Source organism: Pleurodeles waltl, chromosome 6, assembly GCF_031143425.1.
Source record: "Pleurodeles waltl isolate 20211129_DDA chromosome 6, aPleWal1.hap1.20221129, whole genome shotgun sequence".
NCBI lineage: Eukaryota > Metazoa > Chordata > Amphibia > Caudata > Salamandridae > Pleurodeles > Pleurodeles waltl.
In genome coordinates this window covers 334,385,215-334,410,421 of record NC_090445.1, presented here as the reverse complement: position 1 = coordinate 334,410,421, position 25,207 = coordinate 334,385,215, and the positions used below count along the sequence as shown (strand labels likewise).

Here is a 25,207-nt window from a genome sequence, read left to right as displayed (position 1 = left end):
TTTCTCAAAATCAATGAAGTTGATGTATAGTTGCTTTTGGAACTCCGTGCACTATTCTATGATGTTGCGCAGAGTAAGGATGTGATCAACACACCCTGTGCCCAAGAACCCAACCTGCTTTTCTCTTCACAGCTTGTCCACGGCATCAGAAATATTCTGGATAATGATTTTTGCCAGCATTTTACTCAGAATTGATGAAAGGGTGATTCCACACTAGTTATTACATTTATTCAATGCTACTTTCTTTGGAATCTTGACAGTGATGCCTTGGTTCCAGTCATCTGTTACTTTCTTTCCCTCCCAAATTGATGTGAACTGTTGTTAGAGGAGTTAAGCTTATGCTTCAGGATCAGACTTGAAGATCTCTTCTTTCTGCGGTTGGGTAGTATTCACATCCAAATGTATTTATCCTTCTTGGATGTCTGCTTCGCTTGTTGGTACTGGCCTGTTCAAGACTTATTTTAATTGCCTGGCACTCCATGCTTCATGCTCTTTCACTATTGTGAGTAGTCTGCCTTGCTTGTCCATGATAGGGGTATTGTATGTTGCATGAAATTTACCACTGACTATCTACGTGATCTTAACGTCCTTCCCCCATTCTCTAATACTGCCTGCCTCCACTGCTTGACTGGCAAGGTTATCCATGTACAACCACTTTTCTGCTCTTGTCATTCTTTTGACTGCTCTGTTTGGTTCTATGCACTGCTGCTTGTACTTATCCTTCAGCCTCTCAGATTTGGCCTCAATGAGTTTCTTTTTTGCTGCCCTCCTGTCTTCAAAAGCGTGCCATTTGGCTTGTCTTATCCATTCTTTCCTCCTCCTTGTCTTGGTCCCCAGGCATGTTTCATTACTCTTCACATATACTGAAATTACCTGTCCCCATTTCTTGTTGACTGTGTCTGCGCTGGCTCAGACTGATCTTCTGTGTTTGCCAAGAGTTGGAACCTGCTTTTCATATGTAAGATTAATGCCTTCTAGATCTTAGGGGTCCTGTAATTTTGCCACAGCAAAGTGCTTTCATTCTGATGTTTTGGGTTTAGTTTTTCTAAGCTTCAGCTTCACAGGAGTGGTCACTCTATGGTGATCACTGCTGATATCTGCTTCCCTCCTCACTCTGACATCCTGCAGGGAGTGTCTCCAGGTGCTGCTCATCATAAAATGGTTAATCTGTTTTCTGTCACTGCCACTGGATGAGCTGCAAGTTAGTTTGCGAATATCAAGGCATGGAAGGAGAGACCATCCTATGATCAGATCATTTGTGGCAAAAAATTAACAGTCTTTATTCATTGTTGTTGTTCCAAAACCTTCCTTTCCTATGGCTCTGTCATGGTTTGTGCTGTCATTTCCCACTTGAGCATTCAAGATTCATAATCTTCAAGTCGTGGCGCGGCACATCTTCAAGTTCAGCTTGCATCTCTTGGTAGAGTATGTCCTTGATTGCCTCCTCTGTGTCATTTGTTGGTGCGTAGCACTGGATAATGGTGGTGTTGATGTCTCTGCCTTTTAAGCTGGCTTTTCTGTGTCCTCATGCTCAGAACGATGGCTACTTCTTCATGATGTTGGTCACTGTCCTTTCCAGAGCACACTACCTTCTCTCCTGTGGTGGTTTTCATTCTACTAGATCCAGTCCACCTACTTTCGCTGACCCCAGAATGTGTAAGTTGTAGCACCTCATCTCACATGATGCTTGAGCCAACTTCCCTGTGTCATACATAGTGAGTACATATCAGAATCCGATTCTAGTCTTGCACTTGGCACTCAGAACTTCCATCATCTGTTGACTACTGTCAATCATACATCTCTCATGCACAGACTCTGGAAGCCCCTTGTAATCAGAAGATTTAGTGGCTCTTGTGGCTGTTTTCATAACAGATGCTTTTCATTGTAAAAGGTTGCAAGCTTTTTGTCCAACCCCCAAACTGGACTACCAGTGAATCACGCTTCGTCTGGTCTCTACCCTTTTGACCTGGGCAGCTTGAGAAGCTCTGCCAGGAGACTAAGCTCCCGCCAGCATAGCTCTCCAAGTCACTGAGATACAGAAGCCCCTCGAACACTTCAGGTGCCAATTCTCCGATTACCCGGGCATTGACATCTGTGGAAAATGGTAATTTTTATTTTGCTGGTTAGTTCCTATTTTTCTTTCTCCAGCTCACAGGATAAGGCACCACGGCTGTCATTATGTCACTGCCACGGTGACGGCCTCCAAAATACCATCACCACGGCTACCATCCATCCGCCATACTATGATCACTGCCGTATTCCACCACAAGAAGGGCTGGCCATCATACTGGTGGATGGTGGTAAGCTGGCGCTGCTACCACCAGCACCGCCACGCCAGTTGAACGCCGCCAGCCGTATCATGACTTGTGATACGGTCTGGCGGTGTTCTGCTGGCGGGCGCTGCTGGCGGTAGCAGCGCCCCTTCCTGTTCCCTGCCAGAAGACCTCCTGGAACAAGGTAAGTCGGGCTTCTGACAGGGGTGTTAGTGGGGGTGTTGTGTGAGTGTGGTTGTGTGCATGAATGTGTGAATGTGTGCGTGAATGCGTCTGTGTGTGTAGTGTTGTTTGCGTGGGTGTATGCATGTGAGTGAATGTGTGTAAGAATGGTGAAGTGAGTGCGTGTCTGCATGTCAGTGTGAATGTATGTAAGAATGTGTGCGAGCATGACTGGAAGTATGCGTGTATGAATGCGTGTATGCCATTGTGAATGATTGGGTGTATGCGTGGTGCATGTCTGCGGGTGTATGCATGTATGGGGAGGAGTGAGAGGATTGGAGGGGGTGGAGAGGAGTGAGAGGATCGGAAGGAGGGGAGTTTGGATGGAGAAGGGGGGTGAGGAACATCAAGTGGGTGTTGAGGGGGGTGGGGGAGCCGCCTACCACCATGTTTTTTGTGGCGTTGCTAACGCCACGAAAACCATGGGGGTAGGCTGGTTCAAAATGCTGCCGCCATAGTACTATTGACATCTCCGGCCTGGCAGCTGATACCACCATGGCGGTATGAGTGGAGAAGTGGCGGGTTGGCTGCAGCCAACCAGCCATTCTCATAATGTGGCAGTATGTACCGCCAGCCTGTTGGCGGTACTGCCGCCACATTAAAACTCAGCGACGGGGTCATAATGACCCCCCAAGAGACCTATGGTGTTTGTGTGATATTATCAATAGACTTAACATAACATCCTGCCAACATTGCCTCCTCAACAGTCACCATATCGCAAGGTGGTCTGTTCCCTGGTGAATGCACTATATTTACCCCAGGATTCTAAAAGTGCCTTTAATATGTTGACTCAAGGCAAGCATCTTGCATGCTCTAAGGGACACACTTCCTGGAGATGCCTCAGAAATAGGGTCACACAGGGTTTTACCCACTGACAAATCTCTAATAATACTGCCTAGTAAATCCCCTTCACAAGGTGTACACCAGTTCTGAGAGGATAATGTATGTTCTTTGACCAACCAAAGTAGTTTATGTGTCCCTAAAATTCAACACTGTAATGCTATTAATAGTGCCTTTGTAAACTACACATGCAAAGTTCAAAGTAGCAGGAGGTGACCAAATCGCTATAAGAATCTTACAATCTTCCCTACAAAGTGGGATAATGAGGTTGCACTTTTGCTCATCTCCTTGAACCATTTACAACAAATTTAACACCTTTATAGTGGAATTGCCTCATTACTTCTAAGAGATCAGGACAACCCAGAAAATTCCCCTTACTACACACATAACACACATAACCATTGCATTGCACTGCTAGGCATTCATTATTGGTATTTTCTCTTGCCAATACTAAGAGAAAATCAATGTGGAATGCATTTTAGAGCAACCAAGGAGAACACCATTGTCCTTGAATTAGACAATAAGGACTTTCTTGTGCCCAACCAAGACAGAACATTTTCAGCCCAGGCCACACTGAATAGCAAGCAATTAATAAACAAGTTAAAAAGGTTAGGTGTCAAAACGTACACCCAGTTCTGCAGAGGCACCTACAAGTAGTGTGGTTAATCTACCTCTCTGTCCACACTGAATATGTCGAGAGTTCCTCGGTCTAAGCTGTAGGAGAGTCTCACACTTCAGAGTCCATACCAAATTCTACAAGAATCACCCAAAGAAATGGTCTAACAACAGATATAAAAGGAGTAAATAGACCCACATAGGCTAAAAAAAAAATCACACTTTAAAGTAACATACTTGAAATAAATAACAATAAGCAGAAGAACTGCTAGTTCTGCTAACTCCCTTGTGTTCCTGATTTTACTTGCACAGGAGTAGTGACTTCTTCATTATCCATAACGATTTATTTCCCATGCACCTACTGCCCTGTTTCAATGCCATCCTTCATTACCGATACACATATTTATTCTATTAAAAACACATTGAAATGACCATATTTAAACATGAATTTATTAAACTACAGTTAGTTCATCTTCATCAACTTATTGTTCCTCTCATATATCATTGCTCTTTTTCCACATTAATTTTTCCAATTTCCTCTGCTTTGAAAAACATTTAGCAAGCAAGATCAGTGATAATTTCAGAATCATGGCAATCACAGCTTCTCAAACACTGGTAGACCAAGTGCACCTTTCTGGGGTTGTTCTTGGATGGTTCCTGTTTCTAATTTCACACCAAGGATACCAGAAAAGTAGGCCCGTATAGTGGATTATCAGAAATATACAGATGAGCTGGAAAAAAATCCCACACTTGAGCTGTATTCCTTTTCAATATAGAGCATAGTTCACAGACCTCCCTTGGTAAGGAAGGATATGTACCAATGCTTTAAGAACACTCTAGCAGTTAAAAAGCATTGAATGGCTATTAACTGACATAGGCTGTCAGTAAACAGTTTACAATTTAGGAGTGAAAGCTTTGGGAATGGTTAGGGGCACTAGTATCCGTTTTGCAATGCAACTCCTTTGCACTGTGACACATTAGTACATCCAGCATAATCCAAATAATTGTCCAGGGTGTAGCATGGATGCTGTGTTAACATAAAACTGCATTGTGATTCAGAATTACTAGAACCTCCACATAATTCAGGGGTACTCCTTGACACATCAGTAAAGCATCATATAACTTGCTGAAAAGGGGGCATATTACAGCAAAGGTCCTCCCTTCACTCTCCTGTTTCCCTGGCACCACCAGGCAAAACATCACGGGGGTCTGCAGATGTGCCACAGACAACACATTTGTTAATAAATTAGATATCCATGCATGCTCTCTCCATATCTAGAAAGGTGTAAGATAATGAGGAGGAAGAGGAAACTCTGTGTGTATCACTGAAGCTAACATAGAGTTTGAAGGCGGTTTAAAACTTAGGGAGACAGGATCTCAATCCAAAGTTTATACTTCTTCTCTTGCCTCAACTTCTGTGGTTTAGCTGAATCTGGTCTCAATAATGCATCATTTGCTTCCTCCAAAAGGCCTGCATTATGTAAGTGGAAGGCTTTGAAGGTGTGAGAAGCTGAATAACATACAGGAAGACAAAGGTGTGTGCTTGCTCCTTAGTCATAGTTGGGATGTGCTTGATGGAAGCTCTATTCAGAATGTCACGTCAGATCACCTGTTGGTAGCATCCTTAACGGTAATGATCTTAAAGAGGTAGGTCAATGTATGTCAGGGTATCTTCTTGGAGATGGATGTGCCTGAAGCTTAGACGACATAGGAAGACCCCTCAATCCTCTAACAGATCAATTTCTGCAAGGCAACGCCTTCCTGTTCTGAATAGGCCTAGGGTTTCCCACGATGGCCCTTAGGCTTAAAGTGAAATGGTTGGTCTTCCCCTTCCAAGATGAAGAATAGGAACAGCCTGTAGTGACTGGCACGCGTCAGCTGATGTCATTGCTGTTAAAATAAAATGAAGCTTCACTGTGAAAGATCCCTTGATGATAAGCTCACCAGCAGGGGCCCCTCAAGACAATGACTAGAACACCTTTGGCAAAGGTACCATTAGCCTGTGTCTGCTGGCCTTGTCATTGTGGGTGCTCAAAAGATTTAAGGTTGGGCAGATCCACTTGGGCTTTTTTATTCTTAATTAGGCTACTGATCACCCGGAAGGAGTACACTTCTCTAATGGAGATCTGAAGCATGTTAGCAGGATATTCAGCCTGTCCTGCAAACGTCTGCTCTCCGCACTGTGGTGTCACTGTTAGGAAGAGAAACTATGGAGAAGCATGTTGACTTGTCTCCACAGTGAGAAGGGTCTCTGTCAAAAATTTCCAGAATGGTGACTAAAAGGTGGTGAGAAAAAATACAGAGGTCAGAAGTGAAGATTATCCTTACAATATATGATTTTAAAAACATAAATAGTTTTCTTATCATTTTTATATAAAAGGCAAAGTCCATGAACTGGGAAATCTTGTTCCACATAATGCAAATATGTAACAAGGAAATATGAGTATGTCAACATTAGTCACTGAAGAATGCTGGAGCATAGTGACTGCCTGAAAGAGTTCATTTGTTTTTCTTTGTATCTTCAGCCCATCAGTTGATGTACTTTCTGTTCATTGTTAAAGTGACAAATAAAAAACACTAGTCAGAATTGATTTTGTACTGCGTTTGCACACAGGTATGCAAAACATACATTAGCACATATTGCTCACACACATAGTCATATTTAGGGACAGCAACACACCTATAGATGAAGACAACAACAATATCCACAAAGAGACTAGCCCCATGCAAACAGATCTGCAGGGACGCAGATGTCTATGCCAGACACCACTAGGCATACAGGCACCCATATAAACAGATCAGCACAAAGCTCCTAATCATATATAACACCCAAGCAGATACCATTATATACCCACACAACACAAAGCCAGATAGCACACAAGTAGGCACACATAGATGGACAGACAGAGGAATGAGGTACAGATGGATACTGGACAGGATGGATACATACAGGTTTCCTGCCCAAGGAATCCTTTGCCCTTTGTAAAGGAATGCAACAGTGAAGTGGAGAATGAAACAGAGTGTCAGAGCCTATTTAGTCCTTTATTTTTCCTTGGAGCAGTTAATTCTGTGGGTAACAGAGAGTTTAGGTTTCCATAACTAACTAATCCTTGTCTTCTTCATAGTGATCACCAGTTGTTATCAACACAGCACACCCTGCATGCGCATCTCATCTATGACCTCTTTACATACATTGAAGATAAACATGGATCTTAAGAAATCTTTGCACTGAACAAACACAAAAGTCTGTACAAAAACCAGTAGCAGCATCACCACCATAGTTGGTGCAAAGGTAGATAGTCCTAAAATAGAAGTCACTGAAAGAAACTAGGGGAGATCTTTAAAACAAATCACAATGAAACTGACAAGTGGTGGAGTAGCAGGCTGACTGAGGGATATAGGAAAGGAGATGTGTGCTGAAGCAGAATTTGTAGCTCTTAATGAAATTGTAATATGCTTTCTTGAAGTCTTAGATCGACTGTTGGAGTTTCTTATTATAATTATATAGATTTAACACTGCAATTAAGTTCCTTCTTTTGTCTAGAACTAACAGGATACTCTTAAGTTTGCCAGATCTCTCCATGTACACCAAACATCGTGCATCTGGTTCTGGCCTTTCCCTTTACAAATACTTGTTCTCAGGTGTGGTAACTCCACTCAAGTAAATAAAAACTACGGCTCTCAGAATGCAGTTTGTAAAATTAAGCTAGACATCAACCCAGCAATAGTTGTTGCACCACAAAGTACACTAGATGTATGCATTTGGTGTGCATGACATTGACAATTTCTCCTATTTTCCCTTTCCTGTTCTGAAAAGGAGTTAACTGCTTTATCTATCAGTACTGTGCAAGAGATTAGATGAGAGAAGAAAAACTTGCTGCAGTCATCCTGAATATAGACAATGGGTCTGATACAGTAAATATCTGAAAGAAGACTAAAAATGCGTGACTCTCTGAGGTACTTTGAAACTGGTGACTTGTTACAGCTAGTCAGCATATGATACTGACACTGAAATGCACAGACTTACACCCAATGCCTATCTCAAGCGGTTTCCATGAAGTTCGTATTTTTCTCTAACAGGGCTAGCAATAAAAACTGTACATTCCACATTATGACGAAGGTACAAGACCTGAATGTAGTGTCTTTGTCGGGTGCACACGCTGGACCTAGAAATCAGCGAGCATGCAGCAAGAACCACATGGAGTCTGAGTTGTGGTGTCTGCCCGTCCGTGACTTACAAGCCACACCCAGGCACTCTTTGTGAACTCCCCTGTGCACCAAATCATTATACACTGCATACGTGGGTGACTATAATAAGACCACCCCGTCAAACATGACAAGGTAGTATGGTACATTCCTCCCCAACTTTATTCAATGAAAGAAAAAAGGCAAACGCAGTCCACACAAATATAAACATTACCATGTCTCCTATTGCGACTCCCCGCTTCGTGTTCACCCTAGGAAGTCCGCTAGCCAGGACGATGGTGGAGGGTTATGACGCAGGTGATATCGTCGGTGTGCTCCTTGGCACTCTGTGTTCTGGCTGCTGATCTCCTTCTCTGGCTGAGTCGGCAGAGATCTCTTGGTCCGACTGGCAGACGCCTGTGAAACTCCTCAGGGTGACTGACAGTCCGGTGAGGTTCCACGTTGAGGAGACATTGGAGGGGAGGGTTGTCCAAATCAGGCTTTCTTCTGGGAGGTCCTCGCTGTCATTAGGAGTTAGAAGATCTCCAAGATATCTCTGAACCTTTTTGAAGAACGACACATTCCTTGTGACGGTATCGTCACCCTGATGTGCCGTGACCATTGTACCCATTCTTTTGACATTCCTACACAGGTTCTGTTCATTTAGCAGTTCAAACCTACTACCAGAATACCAGTCCTTGCCAAATACCCAAGGCCCTGGCTGAATCTCACTAATTGAGCATTCCTCTTGGCACTAGCCCTCTGATTATTGGCTTTTCTTTTATTGAGGACCTCCACATCATTGATCACAGGTGGGGACAATGGGGGAAGATGGGGAATTGAGTGGGCAGCTACTCGGCCCATACTTGTGTGTCCCGGAGCTCAACTGGTTGTCGAATGAGGGGTTTGGAGGTATTCACACAGGAAGCCATAAATGGCTCTTTAAACCTGCTGGCCATCTGCGATAGCGATCCAAATCACTTTGTTCAGGGTTCTCATAAACCGTTCCACTTCTCTGTTTGCCCAAGACCATTTTGGCATTATCCTCCGATGTTGGATGCTCCAGGATTTAAGGTACTCTACAATTCCTGTCCATGGAAGGGAGGCCTGTTGTCTGTCTTCATGACTTTCATTATGCCATGTGTGGCGATCACCTTTTCCAGCTTTGTGATTACTTTTGGGGCCGGCTTTGGGGCCAACTTTAACCTCTGGATACTTGGTGTAATAATCTATGATCTATGATCTCCCAGATGGACATGCCTCCCATCTGGGATGTGACCGCAGTCCCATGGCACGTGCAGGCCATCTTCAGTGATGACCGGTGGGGGTGATTCGGATGATCCCGTTACTTGCACCAATGGCAGGATTTTGCTGTGGCTTTTACCAGATCATCCATGCCTGGGAACCAGACTTTGGTGTGAAGTCTGTTCTTTATTTTAGTGATCCCTTGATGTCCGTGACGGGCCAGCTGAACTGATGCTGGGTCAGGCTAGCAGGAACGACCAGACAAGGCCCTCTGAACAAACTCACACTATCATCAGTGGACAGCTCTTGGCGAACATGGATCAATAATTGTAGTGTTTTCCTTGCTTCCAGGGTTCTTTTTGGTTGATGTACCCTGAGGGGTCTCCAGTTGTCCAATATGATGCCTCCAGTGCGAGCTGTAAGCATTCATCTTCCTTGGTTGCCCATTATAGTGTTTCCAAAGAGATGGGAAGTGGGCAAGATTGTTCATCTATGTAGTGGATGTAGGCTTCTGTCGCTTTCACTTCTTCCTCTTCCTCGGGTGTTCCTGCTAGAGAGATAGTTGGCTGGGTTGGTGAAGCCAAGCCAAAATTCAACGTGGCAGTTATACTCCTGGAGCTGTAGCATCCACTTTTCAAAGCGTGCCGCGGGCTTGGACGTTGACCTTTGGAAGAGTGGTATCAATAGCTCATGGTCAGGGGTGACAAAGAAAGGGTGGCCATAGACATAGACGTGGAAATGTCGGCATGCCCAGTGTATGGCAATAGCCTCCTGCTCTATTTGTGAATATCATTGCTCTGTCTCTGTAAGTGATCAACTTGCATATGCAGCTGGCACCGAGTCGTGGTTGGGTTGTTGTTGCATGAGTACTGCCCCTTATCCCTTTGGGCTTGCATCTACTGAAATATATGTTGGTTTAGGAGGACTGACGAAGGACAAGGTGGTACTCTTTGACAGCGCTTCCTTAGTCTTTTTAAAGGCATCCTCTTGTGTAGGACCCCAAACCCAGGACACATTGGCTTTGATGAGTTATTGCAGAGGTTGCATGAGGCTTGTGATGTCCAGAATAAAGCACCCATAGAAGTTAACCATTCCCAGAAAGCTCCTTAATTCTGTCTGTTTGTGTGCACTGGAGCTCCCTGTATGTCTTTCGCTTTGTCTGGGTCTGGTGCTATGCCTTTAGCAGAGAAGGTGTATCCAGAGAAGCTTATCTTTTGTTTGAGAAATTCACACTTCTCCTTGTGCAGGGTGAGGCAGGCATCTTCTATCCTCTGAAGGACTCTGCACAGGTGTGTATGATGTTGCTGTGTTGATTTGACGTAGATGAATATGTCATCGCTGATGGTGAAGACAGCTGGCAGTTCGCTTAGCACCTCCCGGATTGTATTTTGGAAAATTTCTTCAGTACTGGAGATGCCAATGTTGAGACTGCAGTATTTTTGTAGGCCCATATGGGTTGAGAAGGTCGTTATGTAACGGGATTCTTGATGGAGTGGCAGTTAATGGTAACTTGATTGAAGATTGACCTTAGAAAACCATTGGACCCCGCTGAGTTCACCAAGGATGCCATCTACAGTGGGAGTTAGGAGCCGCCCCCGCTAGATGGCAATGTTGGAGAGTCTCATGTCCACGCAGATGCAGCCTTCTCCTGGTTGTTAAGGTTTCTTAGTGACCACGACTGGTGAAACCCAAGGCACAGGTCCTGTCACTTTCTCAATGATGCCGGGCCGCTATAAATTGTTCAGTTCTTCTTCCACTTTGGGCCCAAGATGGAAGGCTGTGCACTGGTGTCACAAAGCAATCAGTTGAATGGATTGCTCGATATGTGCTTGAGTTCCTTTCCTTTGAGGCAGCCAATGCCTTTGACAAAGTCTGCAAATTCTTCCAGGAGATCAGATATCTCTTCTTTTTGCACGCCTAATGCGAATGAAACCAGTTTGAGAGTTTCGGCCATCTGTCTCCTGCTCGGCATGCCTTGTCCTTCTTTGCCCACGTAGACTACAGTGTCAACACTGAAGTTTCCATGGGACATGGTGCATAAAAGTATTGGTTGTGTCTGGCTGTACATGAGCACTCTGATTTTCACTTTAGCTAACAGAGGAGGGTTGTTGAGGGAGCGGTAAACGCTTCCTGACATTAATTCGATGAATGCCCCAGTGTTGATGTTTCCTGTGAGTTCTTGGTTCCCTACTTTGACCTGGCATTTCAAGAAGGGTAGACAGCCAGACTGGGTGGCTCCCATAGCACAGACGGCTTAGTTTCACTGACTGAATGAACAACAGCTGCCTCAAGTTTACCTCGGACAAGACTGAGATCCTCATCCTGGGACCCTCCACATCAGCCTAGGATGACTCCTGGTGGCCTGCTTCCCTCGGCATCCCTCCCACCAAAAGAAACTGTGCACGCAACCTCAGCTTCATCCTGGATTCATCACTCACCATGACCCGTCAAGTCAACTAGGTTTTATCCTCCTGTTTTCACACTCTAACTTCTCCTGAAGAACTTCAAATGGATCCCAAACGACTGCTGCAAAACCGTAACCCACGCCTTGGTCACCAGAAGACTCGACTATGGCAACGCTCTCCATGCCGACACCACTTAGAAGAACCTGAAGAAACTTCAACACATCCAAAACACCTCCGCCAGACTCATTCAGGACTTCCCCCGCCGCAAACACATCACCACACACCTAAGGGACCTCCACTGGCTCCCTGTTGAGAAGAGGATCAACTTCAAACTCTTCATCCAGGCATACAAGGCGCTCCACGACCTAGGACCCACATACTTCAACTACCACATCACCTTCTACTCCCCTGCCAGACCTCTCCACTCTGTTCAACAGGCACTAGCCACCGTATCCCGCATACGGAAGATCTAGACTGCAGGAAGAACCTTCGCCTAACTTGCGGCAAAGAGCTGGACCACCTTGCCTCTTCACCTCAGTCAGTCACCATCGTTGCCTCAATTCAAGAAGGACTTTACAACCTGGCTCTTCGACTGAAGCACAGAGGACCGACCCCTTCAGCGCCTTGAGACCCTTACTGGTGAATAGCTGCACTTTATAAATATGATTGATTGATTGAACCACATACTCTTCGGGGTCATCATCCATGTCTTCTGTGATGTTGGGAGTGTCTGAGACAGGTTGTTCGAATTCCTTGGGGACGCTTGAGCTTGCAGGATCGACAAACCTTAACAAAGTGGTCATATTTCCCACACGCAGAGCAGTGTTTACCTTTTGCTGGGCACTTATTGAGTCTATGGGGCGTTCCTCCACAGTATCTACATTCTTTGCCCCTGCCTTCCGACCATTTTGGGGCTGAGGGTTTACCCGTGTTCAGAAGACATTAACTTGTTCTGTTTTGATTGGCTGATAGAGGGCAGCTTTCATGTGGGAGGCTCTGACCTTTGATCATTCTTTTGAACTCCCCGGGTTCAGGATGCTCTGTAGTGATTTTCCCAGTTCCTGAAGGATTGCCTCCTTTAACTTCTATGACGAACACTCTTGTATTATTTGGCCACAGATTTCTTGTAGCTCGTCCGTGAAGCCGCATGTGCGAGTCAGCACAGTAGACTGTGGAATGCATCAAGAGACTCTTCTGTTTTTTGGCGAGCCTGCTGGAACACAAACCACTCCTAGTCTCTGTTGGACATATGCTCAAGTGTCAGCTCAGGGCTCATAGCAGGGTGGCGTATGTTCTTGGCGTGTCTTCTGCTAAAGTTTTATATATTTTATGAATGTCCTTCCTACTTAAATGCAGTATCACAGCTCTAAGCTGCACAGCTGGGATGTCCACCCCTTTGCAGTAAAACTGAAGGTGCTCCATCCAGTCTTTCCATTTTGGCGCAAATGCCAAAGGTGCCCCGTCTACAATGAAAGGCTCTATGGCAGGGACTGACAACATTCTCAGCTGTATTCAGGCTGTGGTTATGGCACTGTATGTATGGTTGCAATCTAGGGTGACTTGCTGATTCCTCTCTCTCGTGGCATGAACATTATCGCTCCTGGCACATGGTACAGCTGCCAGACCAAGATGAGTGTCGCTATGCTGCCTTGCTGGGCATCTGGTGTGCTGGTTAGGTGGTGTGGGAGATGTGTCTGACTATAACACCTGTGCTGGTCTGTTATGTGGGTCACTGGGTCCTGAGTTGCAGTGCTCATGAATGAAGGAGTATAGTGACCAAAGTCTCTCTGCACCTTTTGTTTGAGGCAACCTCTCCCTCCCTTTTGGCCAGCAACCAGTGCAGCTCCAAAACTGGGTCCCTTGGCCCAGGGCAGGGTAAATATGGGTTGAAACTCTCACCGTTCTGTATTTGTGGCCCTTCGTTGATGCACTCATCATTTCTCCTATGTTTTTTTTTAAGACTCTTTCCCTGGTGTCAGTGTTGCAGGTCGTCGGGGCTGAGGGCATGCACATGTTGAAGCTAAGCAGGCGTTGCTCATGTCAGAGCACACTGTTCTATTAACGCAGGTGCGGCGTGCCGCTAAGCGCAGCTGTGCGAATTCTGCGGTGCACAAGAGCAGGCGGGGTTCGCACGCCGGCCTCGTCGCCAGTGTAATGTGTGTGTTGGGTGCACAAGTGGAGCGCTGGGCCTAGAAATCTGTGTGCGTACAGCAGGAGTCAAAAGGAGCATGATTTGTGTGTTCTGCCCGTCCGTTACTAACTAGCCTCGACCAGGCTCTCTTTTTTAACTTCCCGGCGCACACTGGGGTAAACCATTATTCCCTGTGTGCGAGGGTGACTAGAATAAATCCACCCCGTCAAACATGATGAGATGGTATGGGTACACTAAGCTCCATTTCTAGACCATGACACTTGCATTGCTCTCTCGCTCTCAATCAATAGCAAAAAATGCAAATCTATTTGCCTCACACTTTGACTTGATCTTAAATGTTCAAAAGGATGGGTAATAATAAATGCCGCACTAGGCCAGTGCAGGATTAAACCCTGAGGATGCCCCTAGGCAGTCGAAATGTTGGGGCCCATGGCCCCCCTCGCAAATGATCTCCTAATACATTTTTAAATGTATCAACCAACAAATTTAAGAGCTGACATTCTGGTCCTACAAAAGAGTGTCTTCAAACAATATTTACACCTTGTTCAAGAAAATGAAAGAAATCTTAAGTCTCAGCTAAAAATGAGTAAAAGTGCCTGAACAAGATAGATTTGTTCTGTTACGGTAGAAATTAGACTTTGAAGTTAATAAAACTTTATTATAACTTGGAAAAGCTAACTTACCAATGCAGATGAGACGCCAGGTATATAAACACGCTGGTGTTCTCTAAGCTTCTATTCGTGAATATTCTACTAGGGTTTGGAATCGACGAAAACTTGCAACACACTAACTCACAGAAAGCTTTGTTTCTGGAGGTTAGAGTCACTACATTTTACAGAGTACCACAAACAATGTCCTAATGTGTATGACAGAGAGGGAACCCCAAAAAGGGGTGGGGCACATAGGCCAGTGCCTTCTTCGCCTATTTGGTAATCTGGAACTTCACTAGGCCATAATGATTACTGTAAACCAGTGGTTCCCAACCTTTTGATTTCTGTGGACCCCCACTTTAACATTAATGGAACCCAGGGACCCCCACTGAATCATCATGGGAATCCGGGGACCCCCGCCTGAGTCATTACTGGAAGCTGGGGACCAAATTTGTCAATATTTGTCAATATTTTGTAATTTTCCAGGCTCTCGCGGACCCCCTGAGAAGGCTTCGCGGACCCCCAGGGGTCCCTAGACCACAGGTTGGGAACCACTGCTGTAAACCATTACATAGCTTCAGCAGTCTAACTGCTAAAACTAGTTTTCATTCCATACTTAAGGGGTGTGTGTGTGTGTTTGTGTGAGTGCGCGTGTGTGTCCATGTGTTGGTGCACGTGTCTGTTGTAAGAATATTTTTAGTAAACATATTTCTCTAAATTAGAATATTCTGAAATACTAGAAATAGTCAGTGAAAAGGAGATATATTGTACAGTTTATGATTCTTCTATGCAAGGCTTTACAAAACCCACAAATAAAATAAAATAAAATAAATAACCAAGGCTGGATGATGGAGAATATTCAAAGTAGAGGAATCTATGGAAGATCACATGGTGGAGAAACGCCTAAACAAAAAAGACAGTACGTTTAAAAGAACCTGCAGTCGAGTGTGCTAAGATTCAGGGAACGATATAGGCGTGCCTTTGTTTTTATTTTACTCTATTTACTTTCTTTAACATATTTGTGTTTGCTCCTTCCATTTCGCACCAGCGCTTTACGAGCATACCCACTGCGTGGCTCTTATGCTGCCATGATATCATGCATGAAAAGTAAGCAACAAATGATAATTACGTCACAACTGCTCAGGTCCAAATGAAGGTCACTAACGTGAGTATTGGTTGACAGGCCGTATAAGAGCGCCCTGTGGAGGAAAAGAACAAAATAGGAGGAGTTAAAAAAAAGTCCCACGATGAAATCAAAGTGACCGTTCATCACATATTCAAGGAAAACGACCAGGCAAATTGCATCTACTTTTTACAAAGCAATGAACCTCAAATAATCAAGTTTCTAATGACATCATCAAGCACAAAGCAAGTTATAAAGTAAGCCTTACCCACGAACACAAAGGAAAAATGCATTGCTTGTAATGAAGTTGTGAGTAGCTTCATTGTATTCATACCGTTTCAGATTTTTTCCGCAGGCTAAACGGACTGGAACAAACAATTAGAGATAGCAAATACTATTTTTTTAATGGTTAGAGAGTCTCGGTTCTGTTGCTGTAAAGCAGAAAGTCAATAATCCCACACAAAGCATTCATCTCTAGGAGCATTGTCAATTCTGCTTGAAGCACAGAGTAAACCAACTACTTCGCTGATACACTAGGAAATGGGGCGGTGTTTTACAAATTACGAGGAAGGGGTACATGAAGAGAAACTACAAATACGACTACTTTATCACAAAGCAATGTTAATGAAAATTAAGAACGTTACCTGATCTCTGACTGCCTCACTGCAGTTCATCACTGGCATGCAGTTTCTCCCTCATGTTAAATTCGTCATAAATATAAATACATTATTTCCCAGCCTCCACCGCAAAGCACCCTGTCAGCATCCGTTCGATCCCCACTGGAGCCAGTGGCTGTTAAGATGCCAATATAACAATCGCTCATTATAGTACACTCACTCATCGGCCATAACCAATACATTAGTTGTGAGTAAAATTGAAAACTGACACACCATTGTTGTTAGTGTCCCGCTAGCTCCAATCTCACCACCTCCTTCAAAAAAACCTTATGCAGCCAGTAAAAACCTCCTGCAACGCCTAAGCCTTCATGCGTGCTTCCCGATTCCAATATGCAGCTTCTTGGTCTAGCTACGCTGGAATGCCCCCCAAGGTGCATTACCACCCTTTCAACTTGCAAAACTACACCAAAAGCACACCACTTTCAAATCGTCTCTCCAGGAAGTGACCACCACGTCCAATTTAATGCCTATCCTTAACTAGCACAGCCCTACCGACTTTAAAAATCAGGCATGTGTAAAAGGTGTATCGAACTTTTACATGTTAGTCATTGTGGTCTCCACTGAATACAATCCAAACATATTTTCTTCCTTCATCTAAGAAGCCAGTCAGCCTAGGCCTTATATAGTATGTTGTTCTCCCAATTTCTCTGTGCAACATGCCTTTTGGAAATACCTGTGAAAACAAGTTGGCATACACCTCTTTCTAGAAATGATAGCTTTTTAAGCCTTTCTGGGGATATTCTGTTCCCTATTTTTTTAAAGGCATAGGTTGTTCTAGTGAAAAATTGAGATTCCTTGACAATATCCACAGGGGCTAAAATATACAACATGTTTATTTGTGAATATGAATAATACAACTAAAAACTTTCTCTGGGACGTGAACTGGGAATACACAGAAGGCAGCAGGGACTGGAAGGTAAAACTCTGTCCTGTTAAGTGCTGCCGTTTCTAGGCACTTGCAGGTAGGCAACCAAATCACAAATCACTCATCCACTCACAAATATGACAATACAGATGCAAAGTCACAAAGAGCCTTGTGTTCAATGTTATCAGTCACTGAAGTGCCACATTTACAGTAGGAGGGCAACAGACAACAGTCCCTGATCTCTGGCCAGGTGCAATTCCATTCACTATTCATTCAATTATCACTCTCTCTTGTTTGCCCTGCATAGTTTTTAGAAACTGCTAATAAATATTTAGGGACGATCTAAGGCAGGACAGAGAGAAACTCAGGGACTTCTTTCTCTAAAGGATCAATATATTTTAAAAATATGAATATTGCTGAAAAATATACACCTGAATAAATCCTGATCACAAACTCTAGGCTCCCTGTGACCACTGGCTCCTATTGCTATCACACAGGGAATGGAGCCCTTAATCCAACTGTCTAGCCAGAGAAGCGGTGGTTGATGTGGATTTCCGGCTTGATTTCACAGAACAATTGCAACAGGCTCTGCAACACCATCTCTTTATTGCTCTCGTTGCTCTCCTGTATAATTTTCATCCTCCCTAGTGTACCCATGCCCACGTCAGAGCTGTGCCTTCCGTGTGATCCCAAAGCAGCAATTTCCTTTATTCTGAATTCCTGCTCTCTCTGCAGACAATATTGCTCAATCTCATCCTGAGCTTCCTCTTTTGCTTGCTTCAGTCTTTTGCTCTTTCTCTTTCGGGCCTCCGACACCTTCTTGGTCACCCTTTCCGAACCTGGAGCAGCTGCTGGGTAGCCTGGGACTGACTGGTCATAGCTGGAGACTGCAGCCAGTACTATTCGTACAAGCCAAAGATCACTGAGCCTGTCAGCTGACAGCTGCTTCCAATCACCAGACAGCACTTCAAGGGTGTCAGCTGACCGTACTTCTGCCTAATCGCCCAGCATTGCCCAGCCACTGGGGCTAAAATAGACATCTTATGCAGCTTCTGCTTGATCGCCATCAATGCATGTTTCTGGGCCAAGGTGTGAAGGTTCAGATCAGGGAAAAACAGGAGTTGCCTGTCTCCCAGCACTACAACTCTTTCATATTTTGCAATACATAGACTCCACTCTTGCCAGCCCTCGGTCTGCACCACTAGCACTGCATGAGAAAGAATCTACCTTTAGCCATCTGGCTGTACGTCTGTAGGTCTTCCTCGCCATGTCCTCTACCTCTCACTAGATCCTACATCTCCTCCAATAACTCTCTCATCATGTCTAGAAGGGCCTCATGTGGGATTTCTGCAACACACAAAGCACCCTTAAGTGGGTGCCCCTCTGCTGAGACTCAGTTTTTCAATCCTCCCCTCCTAGGGATCCCTGGACTCCACTGCCTTTGTTTGAACATATTCAGGTGGCTTAGCATCTCCTCAGCCGTAGGTGGTCACCTCTACTGCACATTTCTCTTGGTGGTTTCCAACTGTTGTTCTGCCTTCAAAACCCTGATAGTCAGGCCTTTCAGATTCTCCCTTATGCAGTTTATGACAATTTCTCCAGATCATTGTACAAGGCACTGAGGTAGTGCAGCAGTATCCTCTTCCCTCCCCTTGGTTGCTTCTCACAACTGTCCACCAGGAAGCTGCTCTTCCCCTCCATAGTTCTTGCACCACAAGGTCCAAAGAAGTCTTCAATTTCTCTCTTGTTCCCAGCCATCACAGTAGTCTACAGGGTATAACAAACAATGGGGACAAAACAGGGCCGAATGCAGGGAGATTCAAAAGGGGAATCACCCAGGTCCAATGAACAACTCAGCACCAGTGAACTTCAGCTTACTTGTACAGTGAAGCACTTTCACATGCTGTTCCCAATTCAAACTCTGCCATTTAGGTCGCACCTCAATAGGGGGTCACCATTGAGGTGGAATGCTCTCCTGTGCTTTGCTCACAGCTCTTTTTGCTGGCCTAGTGTCTAAGAGGCCACAGTCCGCAAGTCAAGGGCAGCTGTCTACTCCCTCACTCTGCCCATCCATCCCACCAGGACATGCTAAATTTAGCCGTGGCTCCTGTTCTCCAGCGGAACTCCATACCCTGGTACCCCAAGGCCCTGTCTCCAAGGAGGGTGCTCACAGGACCTGGGTCTTCCACATGGGAGTCCAGTTCCTCTGGGAACACTGAGGGCGGCCTTAGTGAGGAGGACCTCCTTTTATCAAGGATGGCCAAAAGATTACCTCTGGAGAGACAGCTCCTGGCTACAGAAAAGGAGAGATCAGAAATGGGCTTAGCACCCATTAATGGTGGCAGCACCTTAATACCTAGGGACAGAGAGCCCCTCTGATGCCCCTAAAATCTCCAAAGGGATTGTCCCCAAGTATGCGGAATGTGATGACATCACCTAGTGATTCACAGCCTTTAAGAGGGCTTGTGTAACCAGAAGATTGAAAAAGTCTCCTTTGTGAACTGTTCACTGGTAAGTGTAGGGATAGACCCCTCATACTCACTGGTGCAGATGCTAAATCCTATGACCACATGAAGGTTACCCTGATTGAGGGCTTTGGAATCACCACTGAGAAGTATAGAATTAGGTTCAGGAGGTTCATTAAACATCAAGCCAATCCTGGGTTGATTTTGTAGACTAGTGAGTGAAAACACCAGATAGTTGGATAACTGGAAGTGGAGTGCATGACTATGATGGGTTTTATCATTTGTCTATGAAAGAACGTCTTTAAGTAACTGCTTCTATGACTAGTTGCATCAATATCTCGTAGACATAGGTCAAATTTCTCCCCAACAATTGGGAAAGAAGACAGACCATTAGGTCAAGACTAAGGCGACCAAGACTTCCACTGGGGGTGGCCAAACGAAAGGGGTTACAATGCCTCTCCAGGGGAAGGGTGGCCAGACACCTAAGGATGAAAGTAAAGAGCCTTCTAAAGGCCCCTAAAAACCTGAGCAAGTAGGTGGGCCCGAGCCTCTTCACAATCTTCGCATGGGTACAAGGGTAAAAACGTTGATCCCAAAAAGGCCTGGTGTTTCAATTGTAGGCAGAATGGACACCAAAATGGAGACTTGGCCTGTCCCAAAAAGAATCCCCCTAGTAATGCACCAGCTAGCACTGGTGTAGCCAGTCTCCAGGTGGGATCAACAGTATGCCCAGAGCAAATCAGGGTTCACACTGAAGCTACTTGCGTTTCTGAAGTTGGGGTAGATGCCATTTTTGCTGTCTGGGCCCTTAACATGAACAAATACAGGCAGCTTCCCTTGATTAATGGGACTAAGGTAGAAGTCCTGAGCGATTCAGTTGCCAGTATCACCATGGTGACAGAAAAACTGTTTTCCCCTGGACAGTGTCTGGCTGGACAAACTTATCCTGTCATCAATGCTGAAAATGTGACTAACGTCCATCCGATGGCAATGGTAGCCTCAGAATGGGGAGGGGTTACTGGCCAGAAACAGGCAGTGGTCTCTTATGTAATCCCAGTTGAATGTCTGCTAGGGAATGACCTGGAGTCTTCAGCTTTGGCTGAGGTAGAACTCAAAACCCATGCAGCCATGCTGGGAATCCCTGAGATGGTGTTTGTGTGTGAAGACTAGAGCACAGAGTCAAGCACAGGGTGAAAAAGAAGTCTTGGAGCATAGTATAATGGCCCAACCTTCCAAGAGAAGGGACAGCAAGCATGGGGGACCAGCTTCCGTACAGCTAAAAGCCCAAGACTCTTCTCAGGAAGAAGTCTTAACATCCTCTGAGGGAACTGAGCCCATGGAGCTTGATCCTTACCAGGTAGAGCTCTTGGGCCCTGTCCCCCTCTCGAAGGCCTGAGGCGGCAAGCAGATGCACAGGAGAAGAGAGATGTGAGTGGCTCCCACAGGGTCTATTGGGAGTAAGGACTCCTATACACTGAGGCCAGAGACCCCAAAACTTGGTGCAACCACGAGATTGGTAGTACATCAGCAGTTTAGGGAATTCATCCTCACTTTAGCACATGACATCCCCTAGCTAGGCATCTGGGCCAAACTAAAACTTGGAATAGGCTTGTTAGCCATTTCTACTGGTCCAACATTTCTCAAAAGGTGAAGGAGTTTTGCAGCTCCTGTGTCACCTGCCAAGCCAGTGGTAAGGCGGCTGGCCACCCAAAGGCTCCCCTAATTCCACTCCTTGCGTTTGGGGTTCCCTTTGAGAGGGTTGGTGTGGACATAGTGGGTCCACTTGAACTACCAGGTATCCTGAAGCAATTCCCCTTAAGTCTACGACAGCTCCTGCAGTAGCCAAAGCCCTCATTGGTATCTTTACCAGGGTAGGGTTTCCTAAGGAGGTGGTTTCTGACAGGTGTGCCAACTTCATGTCAACTTACCTAAAACACATGTGGATTGAGTGTTGGGGTGACTTATAAGTCCACCACACCATACCACCCGCAAACCAATGGACTTGTTGAAAGGTTTAAAAAGACATTGAAGGGTATGATCATGGGGCTCCCAGAAAACACAAAAGGAGATGCGATGTCCTCCTGCCATGCTTGCTTTTCACCTACAGAGAGGTGCCTCAGAAGGGAATAGGGTTTCCCCCTTTGAACATCTGTTTGGCCACCGTATTAGGGAACCACTTGCACTTGTTAAGGAGGATTGGGAGAGACCTCTACACGAGACTAAGCAAGATGCGGTGGATTATGTGCTTGGCCTCCGTGCTAGGATGGCATAGTACATGGAAAAAGCATCCAAAAACCTTGAGGGCAGCCAACAGCTCCAGAAGCAGTGGTATGAACAAAAGGCTGCACTGGTTTAAAACCAGGGCAGAAGGTATGGGTTCTGGAGCCTGTGGCTCCCAGGGCACTTCAGGGCAAGTGGAATGGCCCTTACTGTATCCTAAAGAAGAAACGTGAGGTCATCTACTTTGTAGACCTGGGCACTAGCAGGACAACCAAAAGGGTGATCCATGTGAACCGCCTCAAATCTTTCTGTGACGGGGCTTATGTAACCATGCTGATGTTTACTGATGAGAAACAGGAAGCAGAGAGTCAACCACTCCCTGACCTCTCTCTCCCAACCCAAAAGATGGGTTGGTTGATGGCGTTGTCTACTCAGACACCCTAACTGCCCAAAAGCAGGCTTACTGCAGGCAAGTCTTGCAGCAGTATGCAGATCCCTTCTCCTTGACCCCTGGACAGACACACTGGTGTACCTATGATGTGGACACTGGAGACAGCTTCCCTGTCAAATCCAAGATCTATCGGCAGTCTGACTGAGTTAAGGAGAGCATCAAAGTTGAAGTCAACAAGATGCTGGATTTAGGGTTTATTGAACCCTTTTACAGTCCCTGGGCTCGCCCAGTGGTCTTAGCCCCCTAACCTCATCCCCAGGATGGAAAGAGAGAAATTAGATTTTGTGTGGACTTCAGAGGTCTCAACTCTGTCACCAAGACAGATGCTCACCCTACTCCAAGGGCCGATGTGCTGATAGACAAATTAGGTTCAGCAAAGATTCTCAGTACCTTTTTCTTAACTGCAGGGTACTGGCAGATCCGCATGGCACCAGGAGGAAAAGAAAAGACTGCATTCTCTATACCTTATGGGCATTATCAGTTCACTGTTATGTCTTTTGGTTTAAAGAATGCCCCTGCCACCTTCCAAAGATTGGTGAATCAAGTCCTTGCTGGCTTGGAGTCCTTCAGCACAGCATATCTAAATGATATTGCTGTCTTTAACTCCTCCTGGAAGGATCACCTGGTCCACCTGAGGAAGGTTTTACAGGCTCCGCAATCTGCAGTCCTCATTATCAAGGCATCCAAATGCCAGGTAGGGCAGAGCACTGTTGTATACTTGGGCCACTTTGTAGGTGGAGGCCAAGTGCAACCCTTACAGCCGAAGATCCAGACAATTCTGGACTCAGAAGCTACAAAAACCTAGACTCAAGTCAGGGCATTCATTGGCTTGACTGGTTATTACAGGAGGTTTGTGAAGAGGTATGGATCCATTGTGACCCCCTCACAGAACTGACCTCTAACAAGATGCCTAAGAATGTAAACTGGACTCCTTGTCAAAAGGCCTTTCACACCCTCAAGGCGGCAATGTGCTAAGCACCAGTTCTCAAAGCTCCAGACTACTCTAAGCAATTTATTGTGCAGACAGATGCCTTTGAACATGGGATAGGAGCAGTCCTGTCTCAGACCAGTGATGATGGCCATGACCAACCTGTTGCTTTTATTAGCAGGAGGTTACTCTCCAGGGACCAGCATTTGACTGCCATTGAGAGGGAGGCCTTTGCTGTGGTTTGGTCCCTGAAGAAGTTGAGACCATAATTGTTTGGTACTCACTTGATTGTTCAAACTGACCACAGACCTCTCAGATGTCTAATGCAAATGAAGGGTGAGAACCCTAAACTTTTGAGGTGGTCCATCTCCCTACAGTGAATGGACTCTACAGTGGAATATACATCTGCGACTGCCCATCCCAATGCAGATGGACTTTACAGGTTTTTCCACTTAGGCAATGAAGACTCTCTTGGGAAAGGTTAGTCTCATCCTCTTTAATTTGGGAGGGGACTGTATAGGAAAGTGCCCCTTTTGGCATGGTTACCCCCCCACACTTTTTGCCTGATATTGATGCTAACATGACTAAGGGGGTCATTCCGACCCCGGCGGGCACCGCCAGAAGACCGTACCACGGTCAAATGACCGCGGCGGTCATTCTGACTTTCCCGTTGGGCGACCGCCAGAAGGCCGCCCGCCGGCCCAGCGGGAAAGCCCCTTCAACAATGAAGCCGGCTCCGAATGGAGCCGGCGGAGTTGAAGGGGTGCGACGGGTGCAGTGGCACCCGTCGCCATTTTCAGTGTCTGCAAAGCAGACACTGAAAATCTTTATGGGGCCCTGTTAGGGGGCCCCTGCACTGCCCATGCCAGTGGCATGGGCAGTGCAGGGTCCCCCAGGGGCCCCACGACACCCGTTCCCGCCATCCTGTTCCTGGCGGTAAGAACCGCCAGGAACAGGATGGCGGGAAGGGGGTCGGAATCCCCATGGCGGCGCTGCTTGCAGCGCCGCCATGGAGGATTCCTATGGCCAGGGGAAAACCGTCGGGAAACCGCCGGTTTCCCTTTTCTGACCGCGGCTTTACTGCCGCGGTCAGAATTGGCCAGGAAGCACCGTCAGCCTGTTGGCGGTGCTTCCGCGGTCGGGTCAGAATGACCCCCTAAATGTATGCTGTGATCTTGCTAACCAGGCCCCAGCACCAGTTTTCTTTCCCTAAACTGTACCATTGTTTCCACAATTGGCACATCCCTGGCACACAGCTGAAAAGGTACCAGTGGTACCAAGGGCTCTATGACCAGGGAGGGTCCCTAAGGGCCACCCCTAGGAGACCCCTCACCAAGCACATGCACACTACCATTGCAGATTGTATGTGCTGGTGGGGAGAAAAAGGTAAAGTCGACATAGCATCCCTCTTAGGGTGCCATGCCCACCAACCACTGCCTGTGGAACAGGTAAGTCACCGCTCTAGAAGGCCTTACATCCCTAGGGCAGGGTACACTATACCACAGGTGAGGGCATAGCTGCATGAGAAATATGCCCCTACTGTGTCTCGTCCTTTCGTAGACATTGTAAGTGCAGTGTGGCCACATTAAGAACATGGGCTGGAAGTTTGTCATTACTAACTCCACAGCTCCATGATGGATTCACTGAAGGCTGGGAAGTTTGGTATCAAACCTCTCAGCACAATAAACCCACACTGATGCCAGTGTTGGATTTATTGTACAATGGACAAGGAGTGACCACTGCAGCGAGGACCATCCCTAAGGTGTCAAGAGCTGAAATGACCCCTCCTTGCAGAATCCTCCATCTTGGTTTGGAGGAGAGGGACCATTATGGATAGGAATGTGCCCCGCCCCAAAGGTAGTGGGCACAGCAAGGGTGTAGCCACCCTCAG

At 46.0% G+C, this 25,207-nt stretch overlaps 1 protein-coding gene and 1 pseudogene across 1 annotated transcript in view; both read right to left on the bottom strand.

The window, feature by feature from the left end:
• The window catches only part of CARMIL3 (capping protein regulator and myosin 1 linker 3), a 1,220,401-nt gene that overhangs the window by 670,391 nt on the left and 524,803 nt on the right, over nt 1-25,207 (bottom strand). Inside the window, exon 17 of the mRNA XM_069238205.1 lies at nt 15,717-15,786. Within this exon, the coding sequence (XP_069094306.1) occupies nt 15,717-15,786 (70 nt within the window). The remainder of the gene's footprint in view (nt 1-15,716; nt 15,787-25,207) is intronic.
• Nucleotides 17,775-18,130, bottom strand: LOC138301924 (V-type proton ATPase subunit G 1 pseudogene; annotated as a pseudogene).